The sequence below is a fragment of the Puma concolor genome, chromosome C2 (genome assembly GCF_028749965.1).
Source record: "Puma concolor isolate L17-30 chromosome C2, mPumCon1.1.hap2, whole genome shotgun sequence".
NCBI classification, from domain to species: Eukaryota; Metazoa; Chordata; class Mammalia; order Carnivora; family Felidae; genus Puma; species Puma concolor.
The window spans coordinates 78,635,547-78,659,288 of NC_141675.1; the positions used below are offsets into that span (position 1 = coordinate 78,635,547).

At 41.8% G+C, this 23,742-nt stretch overlaps 1 protein-coding gene across 4 annotated transcripts in view; it reads left to right on the forward strand.

Moving 5' to 3' along the window:
• The window catches only part of KNG1 (kininogen 1), a 28,361-nt gene extending 5,429 nt beyond the window's left edge, over nt 1-22,932 (forward strand). Inside the window, exons 3-11 of one of the 4 annotated variants that reach the window (XM_086674940.1) lie at nt 890-974; nt 4,854-5,026; nt 5,910-6,017; nt 12,915-12,999; nt 13,865-14,037; nt 18,797-18,904; nt 19,022-19,108; nt 20,544-20,823; nt 20,884-22,622. In XM_086674940.1, coding sequence (XP_086531066.1) covers nt 890-974; nt 4,854-5,026; nt 5,910-6,017; nt 12,915-12,999; nt 13,865-14,037; nt 18,797-18,904; nt 19,022-19,108; nt 20,544-20,823; nt 20,884-21,443 — 1,659 coding nt within the window. In that variant the 3' untranslated portion in view covers nt 21,444-22,622. Of the gene's footprint in view, nt 1-889; nt 975-4,853; nt 5,027-5,909; nt 6,018-12,914; nt 13,000-13,864; nt 14,038-18,796; nt 18,905-19,021; nt 19,109-20,543; nt 20,824-20,883; nt 22,623-22,701 lie in introns of those variants that run through there. The other 3 variants (XM_086674937.1, XM_025913455.2, XM_086674939.1) reach the window with 3 other exon arrangements.
• Nucleotides 22,933-23,742: the final 810 nt, after the last annotated feature.

Consider the following 23,742-nt stretch of genomic DNA (forward strand, 5'->3'; position numbering starts at 1 on the left):
ACGTAAACCCTCCAATGTGTACAAAAGTCAGATGCTTGGTGTCTGCGTTCCCATTCTCGGTATCAGAGCATGGAGAGGCCAGCAGTTAAACAAAGAGAAAGCCCTCCATGAGAAGGGCACTCTAATGACCAATTAGGACAGCGGGCCAGTCCCCAAAGACACAACAGATCAACATTTGGGCCAAGATCGAGGGCTGGTGAGGGGAGATCACGGGTGCTTTACTTGCATCTGCCTGAGTGTAAATCGTCCTCTGCGTCCAACTAGCTGACCACTCAGAACTGGTGTGCTGCCTCGTAAGGGGCAGCTAGCATTGCCTGCATCAGGTTGTTGGAGCGTGAAATGAGATACAGTATGCAAAGAACCTTCTTTAATAGCCATGGCTATCTTCACCAAATGCCGAAGTGCCTGGCACAGCACGGCTTCATCGTTTGACCTTAATGACGGGGGAGTACGGACAGTGCCCAGAAGCAAGCCGTTCTCTCCACAGTCCCAGGATTCACCCCTTCATGTCACAACACTGGCGTCCTGCACATCGTTTCAATGCTGAAATTGAAAGGGAAATCAAGAGGAGAGCTTAGGCTGGTTCTAAGGCACTGCATACATTTTGGTGAAAAGGAAACGTACTTCAAAACCTTGCCTTTATCCTGCCTCTCCTCCAACGTCTCGTGATTTCAGTGGCTTGTAAAAATAAATAAATAAATAAATAATTGCTAGGCTACAAAAGCTCTCCTTCTTGTGCCTCAAAACTCGTTAGAAAATTTTGGGGGGCAAGTTTAAAAAAAAAGGGGAAAGTCATATTGAGCCATAGTACTAGGTGTACTTCTCCATTTGAAAGATGAAGATAAGTGGTCTCTCTCTCTCTCTCTCTTTTTTTTTCTTTTCTTTTTAGGCCACAGGAGAATGCTCCGCAACCGTTGGGAAGAGAGGGAATACAAAATTCTCCGTGGCTACGCAGACCTGCCAGATTACTCCAGGTAGCTGGGTCTCCCTGGGGGGTGCTAGCAGGGTGGGGGGAGGAGGAAATGAACCCTGTCAGTGTGGTGCCAGGAGCACAGCCTAGAAGAAGCCCCCTCCCCCCCCCCCCCCCCCCCCCCGTGGGTGGTGGCAGCCTTGGGGGTGGGGCGGGGCCAGGGAGCTGCAGAGTCGAAGGTCAGGGGCAGGATCAGGCCAGTCATCCCCTCAGCACATCCTGACTCCCCTCCCGACTGCAGCATTGTATCCTCTGTGTGCAAAGGCTCTGAGAAGGGCTGAGAAGGCACAAGGGCTGCCTTCAATTATGGGCAAAGAGAGAGGGAGAAAAACATGGGCTTTGAGGTCAAACTTGGCCAGGAATCCTTCTGAGTTCTTCACCTTCTTGGCTTTCCTCTTCCATATCCAGTTGTTACAAGAAGTTGCTTTCAAAGAAAACCAGTCCAAAAGCAGAAAAGAACATACAAGTAATTAAAATCTTTTTTTGTTTGTTTGTTTGGAGTAGGTTTTGATTATGCAGTTTAAGGACTTTATCTCGGGGCATCTGGGTGGCTCAGTCAGTTGAGCGGCCAGTTCTTGATTTTGACTCAGGTCATGATCCCAGGGTCGTGAGATCGAGCCCCCTGTTGGGCTCTGCACTGAGCAGAGAACCTGTTTCAAAATTCTCTATCTCTGTCTCTCACCCTCCCCTGCTCTTTCTCGCTCTCCCTCTCACTCTCTCAAAAAACAAAAAACAAAAAACACTTTCTCTTGTAAGCAAACTTTATCATCCAGTACACGGCAATTGTTTATAGTGAGCGACAAAGCTTAGCCAAACATTCAGAATTTACTTCTAGGTCCACATCCCTCATCTGAAACCTTTGTAACCAGATGTGTTTCAGAATCAAAAGTCACAATCTTTCTTTTAATTTTAAAAACCTCTCTCTAGAAATGTTGGGGCAGGGTGGAAAATCACTGGGACACAGAGGAGACTCCACCTCTCTCCAGCCCCCCATCAGTCTCCCCTCCCCACCCCCAGTCACAGCTGCCCCAGAGGAGGCCGACCCACCTCCTCTCTTCTCTATCTCCTTCTGCCTTTTGTTCATTGTTCTTTCTTCTTCCATCAGTAGTTCTCTCCCCTTTCCCCTGTATTCCAGTTTTCTAACTTGCCCACCACTGTCACCATAACTGGGGTCGCCATGACTACTCAGCAGGGAAGTCTTTATTGGGACACACACACTTCCAGAGAGACCAAGAAACAGTTGCAGGGACGGTTGTGTCCACCTGCTAACAATGGAGGACGGGCTGTAGAACACCACCCACCCGGCCTCCTGATTCTGTTCGGATGGCACACGCTTGGGCAGGGAGAGCTCACTGGGAGAAGGGGCCTAGGACAGCCCCATGGCTCTTCCCCTTTCTACGGTGGGAGCTTCTACTGACCCAAGGGTTAGGGCTACCTGTTAGGAACATTACTTTGTAATTTAATACAAACGTACTTCTTTTTTAACATGTTACATTGATTTATTACAATCCCCTCAGTGGTTCCCCATTCTCCCAGCAGACCATTCTTAACCAAATTCAGAGGGTCTGTGAATACCCTGAAATTACGTGGAGAGCATTGTGAGTACGCGCATTTTCCTGCGGAGGGGCCGGGGCTTTCATCAGGCTCACGAGGGAGCCCAGGGGACTGGGAATATGGTTAGTAACCCTTGGCCTCCAAGATGGGGCTTGGGCCCAGTAGCAGAGGACTCTCCAGTGACTGTTCTGACCTCCATAGGCCCCACTCCCCTGCCCTCCTGCTTTAAGCCCTGGCAAAATGTATATACACCATGTCCCACTCTGCTGTCCCTGACTCAACTTGCTTTCTTGGGAGCTATCCTTCCTTCTCAGGCCTTATTGCTCATGTTGCCTGGTTGATCTTTTTTTTTTTTTTTTTAAGTTTATTTATTTATTTTGAGAGAGAATGTGCACAAGCAGGGAAGGGGCAGAGAGAGAGGGAGAGAGAATCCCAAGGAGGCTCTGCACTGTCAGCGTGGAGGCTGATGTGGGGGCTCGAGCCAACAAACCACGAGATCATGACCTGAGCTGAAATTGAGAGTTGGACGCTTAACCGATTGAGCCGCCCAGGCTCCCCTACCTGGTTGACCTTGGCCCCTCTTGGCTCGGGCCTGTTCTCCTCAGGAAAGTTTTACTTGAGCTCAGTCTGGGCTCCTGACTTTCCAAGTTGTTGCCAAATTATATTGACATGGCCCATCTGCAGTTCTGACTCTCTCACTCAACTTTGCCCAACTCTTTCACAGCAGTGACCATTACTATCGAATCAACATACTCACGGTGCCTTGCTCCACACCTGGCACTTGCAACAGGTGCAAAGCATTGAGTTGATACAAAATGTATTATATACCCTGAGCCAGGCTTCAAGGAGTTGTAATTAATTCTAAAAAAATAAATAAATAAGATGTATCTGTAATGTTTTACTTTTTATAAGAGTATAGGGGCGCCTGGGTGGCTCAGTCGGTTAAGCATCCGACTTCGGCTCAGGTCACAATCTCGCGGTCCGTGAGTTCGAGCCCCGCGTCGGGCTCTGGGCTGATGGCTCAGAGCCTGGAGCCTGCTTCCGATTCTGTGTCTCCTTCTCTCTCTGCCCCTCCCCCATTCATGCTCTGTCTCTCTCTGTCTCAAAAATAAATAAAAACGTTAAAAAAAAATTAAAAAAAAAGTATAAATTCATGTCACTCTTTTATTTTATTATTCTTTTTTTTACATTTATGTATTTTTTGAGAGACATGGAGAGACAGAGCACAAGTTGGGGAGGGGCAGAGAGAGAAGGAGACACAGAATCCGAAGCAGGCTCCAGGCTCCGAGCTGTCAGCACAGAGCCCGACACGGGGCTCGAACTCACAAACCGTGAGATCATGACCTGAGCTGAAGTCGGATGCTTAACCAACTGAGCCACCCAGGTGCCCCTCATGTCACTCTTTTAAAAAATGTTTATTTATTTATTTTTGAGAGAGAGAGAGAGGGAGAGAGAGATGGAGATGGAGAGGGGGAGGGGCAGAGAGCAAGGGAGAATCCCAAGCAGGCTCTGCACAAGCAGAAGCCTGATGTGGGGCTCAAACCCACAAAGTGAGATCATTATCTGAGCCCTTAACTAAGAGTCAGATGCTCAAATGACTGAGCCATCCAGGCGCCACTAAATTCATGTTACTTCTATGATTTAAAATTACTTCTAAATAAATTTAAAATAAGTGCACAATAGTATGCATGCAAGATGTTCCTAAGTAAATAATATAGGTTTATCTCTCTGGCTAAAAAGCGGTCTTGCATTCTCACTTTTTTTTTTTTTTAGCATTTACTTATTTTTTTTTTTTTGAGAGACAGAGAGAGGCAGAGCATGAGTGAGGGAGGAACAGAGAGAGACGGAGACCCAGAATCCGAAGCAGGCTCCAGTCTCTGAGCTGTCAGCACAGAGCCTGACCCGGGTCTTGAACCCACAAACTGTAAGATCATGACCTGAGCCAAAGTCAGATGCTTAACTGACTGAGCCACCCAGGCGCCCCTCACTTTTCTTTTTAACTTTATTTACTTATTTTGAGAGAGAGAGAGGAAGAGAGAGCAGGGGAAGGGCAGAGAGAAAGAATACCAAACAGGGCCTGTGCTGCCAGCACAGAGCCCAACGCAAGGCTCAGTCCTATGAAACGTGAGATCATGACCTGAGCTGAAATCGAAAACCAGTTGCTTAACCGACTGAGCCACCCAGGCGCCCCTCGCCTTCTCTTTCTTTAATGTATACTACGATTTACTGGAAAGTTTACCAGGGCCTTCTAAGTTATCTCATTTAGGGCAGCGTATGTGAATGAAGGTTTCACTCATTAATGCTGCCCTTTTGCCTGCTCTTTGTCAAGCCGAGGGTCCTGTGGTGACAAGCCAGTATGACTGCCTTGGCTGTGTGCACCCCATATCGACTGCGAGCCTTGACCTGGAGCCCGTTCTCAGACACGCCATTCAACATTTTAACAACCACACCGGTCGTTCCCACCTCTTTGCTCTTAGAGAAGTCAAGAGGGCCCACAGACAGGTTTGTTCTTTAATTTTTCATTCCGCACGGTAGTCAGTATTACATGTTCTTTGTAGAGACAGTGAAATGGAAAAGCCATTCTGTCCTTAGGGTCTTAAGAAAACTTTATTAATACTTCACTACCATGAGGCAGACTTGGCTCCAAAAATTAAATTGCATCTAAAAGGATGGCACAGCTTTCTGGGTACCCTCTAAATCATAGGTTCCGTACCATCAGGAAAAAAAGTAAATACTTGTAACTCTGGTCTTTTCGTTGCCTCCATTCGTTAAGCCTTTAGTGACGGCCGACTGGCTCCCTTGCGTTTCAGCCTCTAATTACGAAGGACTCACTTTGGTCGGTAACATTCCCTGCTTTTAATCGACCTTCCAATTTGCTTTCATGCAAGACATGTGCTTTGCTCAGTTATGTCCATAGCCAGCTATCAGGGTGCAACTGGGCCCAGATAAAGCAGGAGAGATCTCATTGCCTGGCAGTCTGGGAACCTGAGGACCTACTGGTCAAAGTCACCCAAGTTCCAGAGTTTTCTTCATCCATCTAGAACAGCATTATGCATATTTCACAAATTCAGTGGAAGACTTTCTTCCTGCCGCCTAGCTGAGGAAATACTGCTAGGTCTTACTTAAGGAAATACAGTACCTCCGCGTGTAGATTGCATTTGGTTGTTTGATGTGTAGGAGTGTGGTGCGTGCGTGTGCATATGTACGTGCGTGCACGTGGGGAGGGAGTGAGAGTCATAAAGCGCTCAATATTTATTCAGAAATGCCTTCTGCCTAGTAATAATCATCGTTCATATTTTTGAGCCAGGCAGCATCCTACACTCGTCATAACACTGTGAGTGATGTTTAAAGTGCCTTTTAAATATTCAGTCCAAAACTGTTGCAGGTGGTGGCTGGATGGAATTATGAAATTACTTACTCAATTGTGCAGACGAATTGCTCCAAGGAACATTTTCTGTTCTTAACTCCAGACTGCAAGTCCCTTTTGAATGGTGTAAGTAGGCAAAAATCTAATTATAAAGTTCTTAGCATTTTGTGTCCAGTCTTTCCAAGCGTGGAAAGTCTCAGCTGTGTGGGAAGACTCAGTCACTAAAATGTTAGGTGACCTTCACCGGTTCACATTCCCTTGGGGATTCCGAAGCTCTCAGCACTGGTCAGGCTGCCTTACCTACCCGGTCAGAGAATCTGCACACCTAGCAATAGCCCTTACAGATATAAGCGGGCAGTAGGAAGAGCCTGAGACAAAATAATGCCATGATCAAGTTTGTCTTTTCTCGCCTTCACTTTCCTATCTTCTTTTCTTCCCCATGTGCTCAGTGTCCTGACTCCAAGCTCTACCCAGAGCAGTCCCTCATTTTCAACTTGTCTCTGCTTGTTTTCTCACCCTTTCTCCCCTGCTCTGATCTCTAACAAACACATCCCGAGTCTCCATCCCTTACGGACCCTTTCTGGGATGATATCTTTTGGTCTGAACCAAAATTATGTTAAAAGAGAGCATCTCAAGGTAATCGTCATTAGCACATGTTGAGATAGCTAAGTCTGCTTCCGATTCTGTGTCTCCCTCTCTCTCTGCCCCTCCCCGTTCATGCTCTGTCTCTCTCTGTCTCAAAAATAAACGTTAAAAATATATATATATTTAAAAAAAGAGATAGCTAAGGCATGAAGACCTCCCCAAGGATATTGGCATTTTAGCCAAAGACTGCTTTAAGCAATGGATGACTTAAATCCAGTAACTTGACTTTTAGGCTTCTAATCTATGGGAAGAAAATGAGGAAGCCAGACAGCAAGGTGTTAATTTCAGCCTTATTATTAATAGAAAAACATTGGAAGTAACATATCTTCAGCAGTAGGGAATGGTTAAGTAAATTATAGTAGTATATCCATATAGTAGAATATGTGTGGCCATTAAGATTCTGTTTCAAGTTTTTAGTGACTTAGTGAAATGGCTATAATATGTTAAGCAAAAAAAATAAGGTAAAGAACTATATAGACAGATTCATTCAAACGTGTAAACATAAGTATCAATAGTGATGAGAAACAAATATGGCAAAATATAAAATATCATTAACCTTCAGGTGGGAATATAGGTGTTTTTTTCTGATTTTCATACTTTTTGGAACTCTTCAGTCCTCCTCAATGTTTCTGTTGAAGCGTATACTAATTTCATAATTGGAAAATTCCCAGAGCGGGAGAAAAAATTTGCAAATCACTTATCTGATAAGGGGTTAGGATGAAGACTATATTAAAAACCCCTACAATGTAACAACAAAAAGACAACCCAATTTAAAAACAGGCAGAGGGATTAAAAAGGTATTACTCGGGGCGCCTGGGTGGCTCAGTCGATTGAGTGTCTGACTTCAGCTCAGGTCACGATCTCACAGTTCGTGGGTTCGAGCCCCACGTCGGGCTCTGTGCCGACAGCTCGGAGACTGGAGCCTGCTTCGGATTCTGTGTCTCCCTCTCTCTCTGCCCCTAACCCACTCGCATTCTGTCTCTGTCTCTCTCAAATATAAATAAACATTAAAAAAATTTTTTTAAAGATATTTCTCTAAAAAAAAACTATAAATGGCCAATAAGCACCATCAGAAGAATGTGAATACAAGCCACAGTGAGATGCCACTTCAGACCCAGAGGATGGTTATAATTTTTAATCATTGGAAAATAGCAAGTATGGAGGCAGCTGTGGAGAAATTAAAACTTTCGCATATTCCTGCTGGGAATGCAAAATGATGCAGCCACTGTGGAAAACAGTTTAGCAGTCCCTCGAAAAGAAAAACATAGAGTTACCATATGACCCAGCAGCTGCACGCCTAGGCGTATACCCCAAAAGAGTTGAAAACGGGGACTCAAACAGTTAGTCGGATGTCAATATTCATTGTAGCATTATTCCCAATAGCCAAAAGGTGGAAATAACCCAAAGGTCCGTCAACAGATGAATGGGTAAACAAAATGTCATATATGGATAAGACAATGGAAAATGTTTAGCCATAGAAAGGAAAGAAGATCTGATACATGCTACAACGTGGATGAACCTTGAAATCATGCTAAGTGAAATAAGCTAGGCACAAAAGGACAAGTGTATGATTCCACTTATATGAAATACCTAGCATAAGCACATTCATAGAGACAAAAAGTAGATTAGAGTTTATCAGAGGCTGGAGGAGGGAGAATGGGGATTTATTGTTTAATAATTGTTTATTGAGGTGATGAAAATTTTTGGAAACAGTGGTGATGGCAGCACACGACTGAATGCAATTAATGCCACTGAATTGTACATTAAAAAAATTTTTTTTAACGTTTATTCATTATTGAGAGACAGAGAGACACGGAGCGTGAGTAGGGGAGGGGCAGAGAGAGCGGGAGACACAGAATCCGAAGCAGGCTCCAGGCTCTAAGCTGTCAGCGCAGAGCCCGACGTGAGGCTCGAACGCACAAAACGCGGGATCATGACCTAGGCCGAAGTTGGACGCTCAACCGACTGAGCCCCCCAGGCGCCCCTGAATTGTACATTTTTAAATGGTTAAAATAGCTAATTTTACATTGTATCTATTTTACCATAAAAAAAAAAAACAGTAAAAAGAGAGAGGACTCTTCTAAAAAGATATGTTCTCACTACTATTTAACTTTGCCAGTTTGATTCAAGTCTGACGTTCAAGCATCCATTAACACCTCCTGCTTTTACATTTAGTTAACGGCTTGAGGTTACATAAGCCTACATCCTTTCTAGCTTTAATCTTTCTGCATCTATTTGTAAGGCCTCAATTTAGTTTTCTGTTTGCAACAAGAGAGATACTCAAAGGCCAGTTGGAGCCACAAAGCCAATCAGATTTTTGGCTCAGCCTCTCTGGGCCTCCACTTCCTCATTTATAAAAGCGTGAAGAACACAGTTGGTTAAGCGTCCAACTTCGGCTCAGGTCATAATCTCGCAGTTTGTGGGTTCAAGCCCCAAGTCAGGTTCTGTGCTGACAGCTCGAGCCTGGAGCCTGATTCAGATTCTGTCTCTCTCTTTCTCTCTATCTCTCTCTCTCTGCCCCTCCCTCATTGCACTTTCTCTCTCTCTCAAAAACAAACATTAAAATAAAATTTTTAAAAGAGTGAAGAACAACACCTGTCTCACAGAGGTGTTAGTATAGCTCAAGGGCATGAAATAGAAATGAAGTGTTCTGCCCACATTGGTATAGTTTAAGGCCTTGCTGTTCAAAGTGTGTTACAACGACCAGCAGCATCAGCATCACCAGGGAAGCTGTTAGAAAAGTAGCATCTCAACCGCCCCCATGCCTTCTAAATCAGAATCTGCATATTAACAAGATCCTCAGGTGATTTGTTTGCATACTAAAGCTTGAAAAGCACCACATAAGAGGTTTCATAAGTAGTTCGCAGGCCATGCTGCATATTAGAATCACTCAGCTAGCTTTAAAAAATGCCTATTCCCAGGCCATTCCCCCAGACGTTCTGATGTAATTGGCCTGGGTGTGTCCCTGGAATCAGAATGATCTAAAATCTGCTCACGTAAACTAAATATGCCGATAGAATTGAGAACCTTTGGGCTACTTCCAGCTTCCTCACCCCATCCAAAATTAAGATATCGTGAATGTGGTGTTCGCTGTATCTTTAAAAAATATGACATTATATATATGTTCCTTTATTGGAATATACATATATAGAAAACTTTAAGAAATGCAGAAACATAAAAAAAAAAAAATAACACTGAATCACACATGCCCAAACATCCAAAGATATCTTAGTATATTTCCCTCTTGTCTTTTTTGTAGGGGATATGGATAATTTTTGGTAATTTTTTTGTCTGTATATATATCTAGAATATTTCTCACTAATGATAATCCTAGATTCATTTTGTTTTTTGTTGTTGGTTATTGCTATTAGGAATTAAACCCTTATGTTTTTACTTTTTCTCTTTTAAATAAGTTATTATATATACAACTGTATCAATTTTTATTTATTTTTCTTATATCCAGCAACTTCACTGAATTCTTATTAGCTCTAACAGCTTCTCATTGATTCTTTTCATCCAGGCATACAGTAATGTGTTATGCAAAAAATACCTTTATTTTCTTCTTTCTGATGCTTATTTTTTTGTTCTATGTCTCAATGAATTGACCCAAATAGCCAGAGATAATTTTTGAAAAAATGGTGATTACACACTGTCATGTTTTAGGCCTGATTTTATTTGGAAAGCCTCTAGAATTTTGTCATTATTTTGCTGTGGGTTCCAGGCAGACATTCGTTGTCATGTTAAGGAAGCATCCTTACATTCCTGTTCTTTAAAGAGTTTTGTTCTGTTTTGGTTTGGTTTTAAATAAGGAATTGGTATTGAATTTAGCTTTAGAATAGATGTTAAAATATGATATTAAATTTTTCTAATTTAATCTGTTATGTTGTTTTGACAGCTTTCCTAACAGCGATCTTTAGATTCTTAAACTGAGCTCACTATGTGTTTAGTGTTAATTATTATTTAAATATGCTTTTGGATCCTATTTCTAGTTTAGAAATTCTACATCTATATTTACAAATGAAAGTGGCTTAACAGTTTCTGGGTGTGTGTTTGTATGTGTGTTCTATTTTTTTAGGTTTTAATATCTTGATTACAGTTTTACAGAATGAAAATAGTTTGCCACTATTTTCTTTTCTTTTCTTTTTTAAGTTTATTTATGTTATTCTAGTAATTTCTATGCCCATTGTGGGGCTTGAACCTATGACCCTGAGATCAAAAGTCATCTGCTCCACCAACTGAGCCAGCCAAGCACCTCTGCCACTATTTTCTGTATTCAGAGACAGTTTATATAACATGGGAATATATATACCTTAATTTTTGAAATTATTCATCCATAAAACATCTCTGTTATTTGGAGGTGGAAAGTAGAATGGAAGTTTAGACTAGGAATAGCATTCTCTCCTTCTCCAGTCATTGGTCTATTCAAGTTTTCTTCTTGTTTTTAAGTCAATATTGGTTATTTATAGTTTTTGAGGAAAGTATCTATTTCTTTGGGATTTAAATGATCATATACTTGTTTATAATATTCTGTTATGTTTTTATACTTCTCTGTATACTTTGCTATGTTGCCTTTCATATACATTTGATTTTTTTCCTTACCCCAAGAGTGATCTTTTGGATTTTTTTAAAATGTTTATTTATTTATTTTGAGAGACAGAGGGAAAGAGAGCAAGCAAGTGAGCAGGGGAGTGACAGAGAGAGAGAGAGAGAGAGAGAGAGAGACAGACAGACAGAGAGAATCCTAAGCAGCTTCCTAGTTATCAGCAGGGAGCCCTATGCGGGCTCAGTCTCACAAATCATGAGGTCATGACCTGAGCCAAAATCAAGAGGGATGCTTAACTGACTGAGCCACTTAGGTGCCCCTGGATTTATTTTTTAATGCTAGTGCTTTCTGTTTTCTAACTTATCAGTTTTGAAAAGTTTATAATCTGGCTTTATCTTGTTTTCTCCTTCTTATTTTCCTTGAGCCTATTTATTATTCTGTTTCCTTTTTGAATTTCTTGAGAGAAACACCTACATTTGGAGTTGTTTTGTTTGTTTCTCATCTCCCTTTTTAAATTACAAAAGCAGGGGCGCCTGGGTGGCGCAGTCGGTTAAGCACCCGACTTCAGCCAGGTCACGATCTCGCGGTCTCGCGGTCCGTGAGTTCGAGCCCCGCGTCAGGCTCTGGGCTGATGGCTCAGAGCCTGGAGCCTGTTTCCGATTCTGTGTCTACCTCTCTCTCTGCCCCTCCCCCGTTCATGCTCTGTCTCACTCTGTCCCAAAAATAAATACATGTTGAAAAAAAAAAATTTTTTTTTTTAATTAAAAAAAAATTACAAAAGCATATAAAGCCACAAGTTAATTCTAAATGGTGCTCTGGCAATATGATGTGGAATTCTCATTTTTCTTCTTTCGTCTCTCACTTTTTTCCTTATCCAAGGAACCCTGCCTATTTAGGCAAATGTGCTTATATTTCCAAGTTGTTTATTTGTTTAAATTTACGTCATTAATTTTCAGGGAGTTTTTTTTTTTTTTTTTTCCCTTTTGGTGCTGAGGCCAAAGAACATGGCCTGTATTGTTTTTGATTTGCTAAATTTATTGAGCCGTTTTTGTGACCTAGAATGGAAGCGATTAAAAATTTTGCATCATACTTATGAAAGTGTCACTTTAAATCATGTGTATTATATGAAATTATGATTTAAATAAATCTTTATTATGTTACTCAAGTCTTCTGTGACCTTATTTATTTATTTATTCCATTTGGCCTGTCTTAGGTTTATACTTGTACATTAAATTTTCCCACCACAATGATTTTTATCCATTTCTATTCCTATACATTTTCTGCTTTATGTATCTTGATCCCATGCTTCTAGACTGTATCTTTTACAAAAATAAAATAATCTTTTTTACTACATTTGTGAGGTTTTTTTGTTACCTTGAATTTTACTTTTTCCAATATTAATTATATTTTAGCTCCTTTTTTTGGTCATACTTGCCTCCTACAGCTTTGCTCATTCATTATATTTAACCTTTCTTTTTTTATGATGAGAAATTACACTTGAAGATGCAATACATTAATTTAGTTTTTAACTTAATCTAAAAACCTTTGCCTTTCTAAAAGAAAATTTTATCCATTCATTTATATGGTTATTATTTCTATACTAGGTATTCCTATCATCTCGTTTCATGTTTCTGTGGGTTTGTGTCTACTGTTCATTGTTGATGCTGTTAACTAATTGTTTTTTATTCTCCCTTTGCGATCAGACTGTGTTTCCTTTTGGTTCTCTATGTGATGATTTGTAAAGTCAATATACTATTTTTAGTATACTAGTTGTTTATTTAAAGCTTCTTAAACATGTGTTAACTTTATGTACCTATGTCCTTTTTAAAAACCAGGATATCGGTGAATGTACAGATCACGCACACGTGGATCCGCAGCTAAGAATTGCTTCTTTGTCGCAGAAGTGTGAACTCTATCCAGGTAGGAGCTGATGCGTGCTAGTGCTCTATGCTGCATGTTGGTCGCGGACAACTAGCTAGGTCTTTTCACAGAACTCGTGCTTTGGTGTCTGTCTTTGGCACAAAGTCTATATGACCAGCAGGTTTACTGAGAACAACTTAGCCCATCTCTGCCCAGCAGTATGGCGGTAGGCATAGGGGAGACTGCTCTGGAAGTAGCCGGAAGGGAATGTCGTGGCAAAAGGGGAAATTGCTGGCCTCTGGGTACAACACCAGCCAGTTTCCTTGTACAAGATGTCCCTAAAATCAGGTGCTGTAAATGGGGAAAGCTGCATCTCATTTTTGACCACTCAGAGTAAAAATAAGCCTTTCAATTAAAGATTTTCCCCCCTACATGTTATAATGGAGGGAAAGGGAAATACTGCAAGATTATGGTCAAGTCCTTATTTCTTATGTCAAGAGTCAGCTTTTCCCATCCTCGGAAGATAGTTGTATACATTTCCTGATGAGAAGCATGACTGAAGCTAGCTGCTCCCGGGAAAAATAGGACTTAGATTTTTCCCACTAGAGAATCTTTCCTTTAAGTTAAGCATTACTTTTTGCAGTTTCAATGACAAATGCAAAAACTTAGGAAAAGTACAGCATATCAATTGAGCCACTAGTGTCTCCTGATTGAATGTTTCCCCTAAACACACTTGGCTCTGAGAAGAGGAAAAGAGGAGAGGCAGTAAGGTGAAGGTCAGACAGACAACCTCCACCCACTCACTCCTGGGCCTTGGGCTGTCATGTGATCCTCTGTAAATGACCCTGCAGGTCATGTGCAGGGGAGATAGTAGGCTACACTTCTCCTTCAGTGACACGCTGACTTAAAAGCTGATTTTTTTCAGGAGACGATTTTATAGAACCGCCTCCCAGTATTTGCCCTGGCTGTCCCAAAGAGATACCTGTCAACAGCCCAGAGCTGGAGGTGGCTCTGAATCATTCCACTGCAAAGCTTAATGCAGAGAATAATGGAACGTTCTATTTCAAGATTGACCACGTGAAAAGTGCAACAGTACAGGTCTGTAAATTATGCTACAAAAATAGTGATCTTATAGCCGATGTGTGAATTGCTTACTAATTTTACCACTGTCCTTGGCTCTGCATTGAGAACCAGTGTCACGGTGAACAGGATTTGGGAGATTTGAATTTCAAGTCCCAACCTCGCTGCATTCTTTGTGAGTGATCTTGGAAGAGTCACTTAGAACATTTTCTCCATTTTCTCTCTGTAAACGATAGGGGTGAAGATCAAATAAGAACATATATGTCAGTCACTTTTCAAACTCTCAATCGCTCTCTAAATACTAGCAACTATTCTATAATTAACAAAATTCAGTGCTAGGAGAAGCAAGAGTCATTCTTTGCCTTTCTGGACTCATCTCTCACTGTGGCATCACTTTGTGCCTTGGGCTCAGCCCCATCATCTGTCACTGCCCAGGCTGTCTTCACCCCCTCACCTCCAAGTCGTTTCTCCCCTACCTGGGGGACCCTTCCCTCCTACAAATGTACCCTCTGGGGATTCATCTCTCTTTCCATGCCCTGTCAATAGAGGCTAAGTAGTGTCTTGGTCCAGGGGTTAAGAGACCCAGCTTTACCACAGCACCACCAATGTCCTCAGCAACCCCACAGCCAGCCACTCAGACTCACTCAGCCCTTGTGGCCCCATCTGAAAATTGAGTGGCTGGATTAATAGATCCCAAATTCCTTCCACTCCAGCAACCTATGACCAATGTATTCATGAACAGAGTCCTATGGTAGACCTCAAAACTGGCTTCTGTAAATACCAGCTAAAGAAAAGTCATCAAAATAAAACCAAACTGTTACAGCAAGCCAACATGATCTTTATAATCTGGTGAAAGAAATATCACTAAAAACGAGTTCATACTTTTGACTTAGTAATTGAATTTCTAGAAATAGAAACTAGAAGTCGTCTTTATGGACAGTGATATTCGTTGCAGCTTTAACAATAAAAGCCAAAAAGAAAAGGTAAACTGTCAAAATGATCAATAATACAGAGGTGATGAAATACGTCTGGCATGCCCTTCAAATGGAGCAAATAAGCAGCAGCTTAAAGTATCTTTCTGACGCGCTCTTGGCGTGTGGGCAATGACCCGTGTTAAAATATGCAGTGGAAAACAAGAAGCCATAAAACTGAACACACATTCATCTTTGAAAAAGTACAGAAAACAGGGGCGCCTGGGTGGCTCAGTTGATAATGCGTCCGACTTCAGCTCAGGTCATGATCTCACGGTCTGTGAGTTTGAGCCCCGCATCAGGCTCTGTGCTGACAGCTCGGAGCCTGGAGCCTGCTTCGGATTCTGTGTCTCCCTCTCTCTCTGCTCCTCCCCTGCTCACACTCTGTCTCTGTCTCTCTCTCTCTCTCAAAAATAAACATTAAAAACAAATTTTTTTTTAAAGTACAGAAAACAATGCTGAAAAGAAACAGGTGCCTCACGCTATTCACAGTGGTGGTTTTTAGGCGCCAGCCCAATGGGCTATTTATTTCCATCCTTCTAATTTCCTGTTTTAGTTTTTTTTTTTTTTTTATAACCGGAAGAAAACCCCTAAATGAATGGTATTAAAGTGAATCAAACCTGACCCTTTGATCTGTCTCCTACTCGGGCACTTATTCCTGCCCCCCCCACCCCCCTCCATGTCATTACCCTCTCCCTGGTCTCACTGGCACGTGACCCACACCAGATTCACTTGGGGAAGATATCAATCTGTGCTACTCCTGTTTGTCACCTTTCCTTTGCAATTTGCATCTCTGCTTCCCTGTGAATGTCCCTTATTCGTAATGTTGCCGTAGTAGCACCGTCCTCTGCCCTTTATTACATGCCAGAGGTCTGCTGTCAGGGAGAAAACCACTAATTCCCAAGCGCGAATATATAGCCGTCTTAGTTGTTACAATTCTCTCTGTAAATTAGCACATCAACGTTCTAGCGTGTATGCACGAGATGTATGCAAGGATGCCAGGGAACACCACCAGGTAATGCTGTGAATCGAAGGGATCCCACATCCCTTCTTTTGCCAGATCAATCGGGAATGTTGTGAAAATTTCAAACTTACTTGTAAGAAATTAATCTTTGTTGCTGTTTGCCTTGAAAGAGAAGAATTTGCTCGTAGATCTTCGAGGCACAGCCTTGATGGAAGCAGCCAATTTACTAAAACCCAGTTTATCGTTAAGATGACGTTGCTAAGAGCCAACCTCCAAATGACCAACCTGCCAAGTTGCTAGAGATTTATTTTACGGTTTTAGTCTTGCCTTGGCTTTGCATGTTTAGTCCTGTTTGAATGCATGTCCATTTCAAGCTGGTGTCATATTTCAGAAACCGAGAACTTCTTAATCCTCTATTTTTCACACGTGAATGGCTGTGGTTTCTGTCACGTGCTGTTTGTTCCTGCCTCACCCCTGCTGCCGCTGCCATCAGTGTTCCTCCCTGCCTCTGCTCAAACGAATATACGTCAAGGATCTGTGTGTGCACATTAAGGAACTTCTCCTTTGACAAAGTCCTAGAAATGTCAAGGGATACGTATACGTCTAAGACGATGCAAATTGCCAAATTACAAAAACATTGGCAGTTATGCCAATTTACATTCGCGTCAACTGGGTATTTAGACACTGATTAATGGTCTTGAATTCTACTCCTACCAGCAGTCATCGAGGCTGCATGTTCCCCACACCTGGCCAACACCAGGCATCATCGCTGGTTTTCATCTTTGCCAACATGGGAGGTTAAAAACGATATTGCATTGCTTTTTTAAGGTGCATATCCTTGGTTACTAATGAAGTAAATGCTTTTTTCCAGAACAAATGACCATTTTAACTTCTTTTCTGAAATATCTATTCACGTCCTTTGCACATTGGTTTTGGCGCTGGGCTTTATATTGATCCTACATCATATTTTTCCCAGTTTGCCTTGCTACTTTGCTTACGGTGATTTTTGAGAATCAGTTTTCATTTCTGTATAGTCAAATTTAGACAGTTTTTTCCTTCCTTTAGGTTTCCTTCCTCTGCTTTTCACCTAGGAAAGACCTTCCTCATCCTGAGATCTGATGAATATTTACTTATATCTTTCTAGCTTGTTAATTTAATTTTTAAAATGCATATGGAACTTATATTGCTATATAGTGTTCTCCACTTTAAGAGCAAAACTTGGGCAGGATGGATTTAAGCAGGAAGACTTCTGATAAGAATGATACTTGATGATGATGGCAATATGGATGTGACCTTGAGGCCCTCAAACAGAAGGTCCTCCCTCTGGACCCTGAATAAAGTTGGGTCTACAACTGTGGTTTGCAACTTTCTAAGGCAACATCACATTGATCAACCCTAAGGCCAAAAAATTGGATCAAAGTATACTCTGAAATGAGCAAGAAAATTAATGACCACCAAAGCATAGACTCTAACACTCTCTTAGAACCTTCCTCACCACTTACACATACACTTGGAGTTTTAGAAGTTAAATATTATATTCGTCTTAAGATTTTAACCATGCTTACCCAGCAAGACCATGGCAGGAAAGAGGGAGGAGGAACTTTAGTTCTTCCTACAATTCTGCTTTCCTCACCTGCCTCCCATCATGCTTTCCCCATGTTTTCACAAAGTATAAGGAGACAGGGAAGCTGTTGATGTTTGCTTTTATAAAAATTGGATTGTACTATCAGTCCATAACTTCATTTTTTTCACTAAGGGTCATCCCTCCAGGTCAACAGATATGCATGATGTATTCTCTTGATGGCTACATAATCTCTCTCTCTCTCTCTCTCTCTCTCTCTCTCTCACACACACACACACACACACACACACACACTTAAATACTAGAATTAAATACCAAATACCTTGGTCTAGAAACCACACCAACTTTTCAATACCTAATAAAAACATTTTTATGCCGTGTATTTTTCAAGGATAGAATAAGTATAGGATATGACATTTTAAAATGACTTAAAAAGCCACACTTGGGACTTGGTTAAAGTCAGAGTGGTTTAAAAACATGATTTTATTTTGTAAATAAATTGTGCCTCTCCTAGACTGAAAAAAAATTTGGGCCATAAATTGCTTAATGGAAGACAGCATTGTGTAATGACTAATTCTGTTGATAGAGATTAAAACAAATTCTTGGGGGTGCCTGGGTGGCCTCAGGCGGTTGAACATCTGTCTCTTGGTTTTGGGTCAGGTCATGATCTCATGGTTCGTGGGTTCAAGCCCTGCATTGGGCTCAACACTGACAGCATGGAGCCTGCTTGGGATTCTCTCTCTCCCTCTCACTGCCTCTCTCTCAACATAAATAAATAAACAAACAAAACCCCAAATTCTTAATATCAAAAAGAAAGAGAAGGAAGCTCAAAAATGCAAATAGTTTTTCTAATTCCATAATTTCTATGGTGGTACTAACTCAGTATTTCTCAGTATTTTCAAAGAAAATGTTTAAGTTTTTCTTCCTACTTTTCTTAGATTCCATTACAACTTGCACCCTTGAGTCATTCATGAATTTTGCAGCGGTTGAACAATAAAGCTCAGAAAAATATAAAAATAGAAATTACAGTTTGCTTCCACCCCCCATTAGAAAAGGAAATGAGACTAGCCATTAGCCAAATACTTTTCACATGCATACAGATTGAAAGTTTTGTTGTCAAACATGTACTTTTCTGTGTAACTCTCATTTGGTCAGTATATCATTCAAATGGCAATATTCTTCCCTAAAAGTCCTTAGGGTAAAAACATATGATTTATTATACAATATTAATCAGGCTCCTCCTTTGTGCTAATCTTCCAGGTGGTGGCTGGAAAGAAATTTTCTATTGAGTTCACAGCCAGGGAAACCACGTGCTCCAAGGAAAGTAATGAAGAGTTGACAGAAAGTTGCAATACCAATAAATTTGGAGTGAGTAGGAACACAACTGTATACTTGTTCCTTGGAAATCTTTTTGATGTGTTATACTTGTTTAAGCATCTCATGAATAACCCTGTTCTCTCTTTTGACTTCTGTTTTCATGGATAGAAAATTCTAGACTGTAAAGCTGAAGTTTATGTGATACCTTGGGAGAAGAAAATTTACCCTACTGTCCACTGTCAATCACGGGGAGAGGTATGATTCTCGTTACAGTCAGCTTGGGTCAATGTTGCTCATTCTGAAGTCCTATTTGGGGGTTGGAAATAAACCATTACTTAAGTGAATTGGGAGACTATCTTTTTAAAATGGGGAGAACTCTCACATTTCTGTGCTGATCTCTTTATGGCTAGAAATGAGAGCAGCAGCCCTCTTAACTACTTGTCATGCATTGTCAGCATCCCATTGTCAGTGCGTACTCTCTTGGCAAAGTGCACACCCTGCTGGGAGAGTTGACACAAGCTGTGTACCTTCGAGGCGTGCCTGAGACGAGGCACAGCTCTCCAGTGCCCACTGCTAATGTCCAAGGAGCTCTGGAGAAATGCAGATCTCAGCCCCACTCCACATCTACTGACTCAAAATCTGCATTTAACGTGATCGCTGTAGGATTCATACCCATGTTCAAGTTTGGGAAGCACTGGTTTGCATCGTTTTTTTAATTTGTAGAAGATCCCTGGGAGGTAAGTGAGACTTTCCCCATGTCAAGGTTATGATACTAAATATTACAAAGATGCTGAGGTCCTAGGGTGAATAATAACAGTATCAAGTGCATCTCTGTCCCAGGCTCTGTAGTGAGAGCTTCACACATATTTTCCTCCTGACACCTCTATGAGGCAAGTGCTATTATCATCCTATTTACAGATGGGAGAAGTGAAGCCAGCGATGCTTGGATTCAAATCTAGATCAAATAAGAACCCACCCTATTCACTGTCACGCTGATAACTAGTAGGGTCTGACTGGTGTGACGCCCAAAACCATGCTCTTTGCACCGCCAGACATTGCCTCCAACCATCACATTCTCACAGGTAGTGAAATTGTAGGTAGAAATAACCCACAAGTCCGTATCTTCAATGCATTCGGCCTCTTCTCACTTTTTTTCTGACTTAGGTTTTTGCCATGTGTATGTACGTATATAGCCTAACACAAACATTATACAAAGACTGCATTTCAAGCTTGTGAACATGTCCTAATGTGTTTCAGTCCAACAAAGTAATTGTGGATATACGCTCCCTAGATATTCAGCTCATACAAGCCCACATAGGACCTTTTAGGATAAAGACAGTAATTGTGCTGAAAGAAACAGTATTGATGAATAAATAATGTGTTGTGGCTTATATAATCATAGACTTAGAAGGTACGCTAGAGATCATGTAGTTCAACCACCCAACTTTTCCAGATGAAGAAAAAACTCTCCAGCTTAGATTATTAAGAACAATACCCACAAATTATAAAATCAACCAAAAGAGGAAAAAATACTCATTTCAACCTCTTTTCAATATTAATATAGTGTTTAAAGTCTGGTAGACTTGCCCCATTGTAAACCAAGATAGCATTGCCAAGATTCAGTCCCTTCTGTCTTCATTGATAGTATGGTTTTCGCAGTAATGCATTCATCTTAATATTTCCTGTTTAGACCACATTGATGAAAAGGCCTCCAGGTTTTTCACCTTTCCGATCAGTACAAGTGGAGAAAACAAAAGAAGGAACAACTGTAAGTCCACCCCACACTTCCATGGCATCTGTACAAGATGAAGAGCAGGATTCAGGAAAAGAACAAGGACCCACTCGTGGGCATGGCTGGGGTCATGGAAAGCAAATAAAACATGGCTTTGGCCATGGCCATAAACATGAGCATGACCAAGGCCATAGGCACAATAGGGGACGTGGCCTTGGCCATGGACATCAAAAACAACATGGCTTTGCCCATGGACATCAAAAGCAACATGGCTTTGGCCATGGACATCAACAGCAACATGGCCTTGGTCATGGACATCAACAGGAACTTGACTATGATCTTGAACACCAAGGGAGACATGGCCTTGGCCATGGACATCAAAGGGGACGTGGCCTAGCCCATGGACATACCCATGAGCATGGTCATGGCCATGGAAAATATAAAAATAAAAGAAAAGACAATGAAAAGGACAATGGTTGGAGAATAGAGCATTTGGCAAGTTCTTCTGAAGATAGTACTACCTCTTCTGCACAGACACAAGAGAAGACAGAAGGGCCAACACCCCTCCCTCCCCTAGCCCAGCCAGGTATAGCAGTTACCTTGCCTGACTTTCAGGACTCAGATCTCATTGCAGCTGTGATGTCTAACACACCACCAACTCCCACAGAGAGTGATGATGATTGGATCCCTGACATCCAGATAGAAAAAAATAGCCTTTCATTTAACCTGATACCTGACTTTCCAGAAAAAGCCTCCCCCAAATGTCCCGGACGCCCCTGGAAGCCAGTTAATGGAATGAATCCAACTGTGGAAATCAAAGAGTTTCATGATTTTGATCTCTCTGATGCTTTGCATTAATTTCTGCAGCCATGAGTCTTTCTTTAGCATGTCAGCATTCCTTCCCTCCACTGTCTAAATATCTTGATACAATGCACTGAGAGCCATGAAGCTTCAGAACAGCCTAGAAAGAAGGGGTGAGACTCCCAGTGGGGACACCGTCAATCTCTGGATGACATAAAACTGTGTGCAGAATCCTAAATCCTCTCTGGGACTTCCTCAGAAGTTTTCTTAACTAGCACAGAAAATGGACAAACTGATGTGCCTTACGGCCTGTGGCAATTTGCTTTTCTGATGACGAATGTGTACCTTAAAATGCATGCCATCGATTTTCATACAAAGATTCGTGACATTCTGAATAAAGTGTGGCATCTGATCCCTGAGCACAAGTGCAAATAAGGGAAGTCAAGAGACTGAATGCTGAATTTCTTAATGGGAAAAAAATAAAAATAATAAAACCTCCAGAGGTTATTAAGAGGGACAACAAGAAAGAAAGCCAGCGTGGCCAAAGAGAGGATAGGGCGGAAGTAGATGAACTGACTTTCTGTTTCCAAAAGGGCTAGTTACATTACTCCCACATGAAAAAGCTGTCCTGATAATTCTCTTTCTGGGTGACAGTGTTTCCTGTAAGCCCATAATCTCCGTTTAGTCATTAAGGAGCCTTTGCAACAAGGCTTTCAAATAGGAGTTTTCTGCCTGTTTATTTGTTGTCCAGACCACATCGAGTAATCCTTAGTTTTTAGCAGCTCTGAGTTTAGTGATAAGGATGGAAATTGGAAGAAGTAATATAGAGGCAGGCTTGCCAAGGAAAACCTTTTTTTAATCATTGACAAGGGAATATCATAAGATGTGATGCAAATTTCATTCAGAAATTTTATGAGGAAATTCCTTTTTGGCCTCCCTTTATGATCATATCATCTTTTTGCTGTGACATTGAAGGTACCGATTTTTGCAAAGGAGAACAGTATGATCAATGTGATTGTCTCCAAGTGCCTTATACCACGAGGAGGCATTTATTTTCTAAGCCTTGCTATGCTTTTGCCTAGGGAGACAAGATAGGGGTTTAAACGGCTGTGCTTACTGTGGATGAATGTGTCCCTGCTACTTCGATTCATTGGATGCATTTGAACCTCCGAGTTTTTATTTCATTTCAAATATCATCTGTACTTTTAAATAAAGAACCGATGATGTCAGGAAAAAGTCTCGTCTTGTCAACTGGTGGCTTCACCTTTCTTTTACCGAATGATAGCAGATTAACAGAGTTTTACTATACTTACAGAGGCATCTAAGGCCCTGCGAATACATGGGCCGACCTCGGGAGGCAGGGGCCGAGCCAGCAGCTGGGAGTGAGGTCTCTTGACCAGTGGGCAGAACCTTCACGCCTGGCCCAGTAGCCCCAGCAACCCCTATCACCAGCCCTGCGTGGAAGAACAAGAAGATGGGATACAATTTACAGAGAAGAATGCCATTTTACTGTTCTGTTGCTGGGTGAAATAAAGTTCAGTCTTGATGCTCTCGTTCCTGGTGGTCTTCTTTTGGCCACACCATCCTCAGCAAAGCCCAGTGGGTGGGAGAGCCAGTGCTACGGCTCTGCCATGGAAACTCATAGCCCAACTCTAGAGCATCCTTGCTAACCGGGGCAGGAATCCTTTAAGTGAGGCTTTGCTAACCAAGACCTCCTGATGGGTGCTCAATACAGGGTCAGCGGGTCAGGTTTCTACCAGCAATCTGAGGACTCTCTCTCAGCCTCCCCTTCCTCCTCCTCCTGATTCCCAGCCTAAACCTAAAGGTAATTTCATTTTATTATTGGTTTTTATGATCCAGATAATTATCAAAAAAGAAAGAAAAATCTTTTGTTAATATGCTACCAACTTCTTCTTGTCAGAAAATACCTCATTTCAAACACCTTTTGAAGAAAGGTAAAATTATCATTTTGGTCTGAGGAAAGGAGAAAATAGGAAGCCAGTAGAATAAAAAGTGATAAAGGGGCACCTGGGTGGCTCAGTCGGTTACGCGTCCGACTCTTGATTTTGGCTCGGGTCACGATCTCATGGTTTGTGGGATCGAGCCCTGCATCGGGCTCTGTACTGACGTTGAGGAGCCTGCTTGGGATTCCCTCTCTCTCCCCTCCCTTTCCTGCCCCTCCCCCACTCATGTGCGCATGCTCTCTCTCTCTCAAAATAAAGAAACATCTTTTTAAAAAGCAATAGAGATTTTAAATTTTCTGTACTGAGTGGATCGAATGCCTGTTATAGCCATTTACTGTGCTAGACCATTTCCTTTCGGTGTGTGACTTAATCCTCATGACCACTCTGAGGTC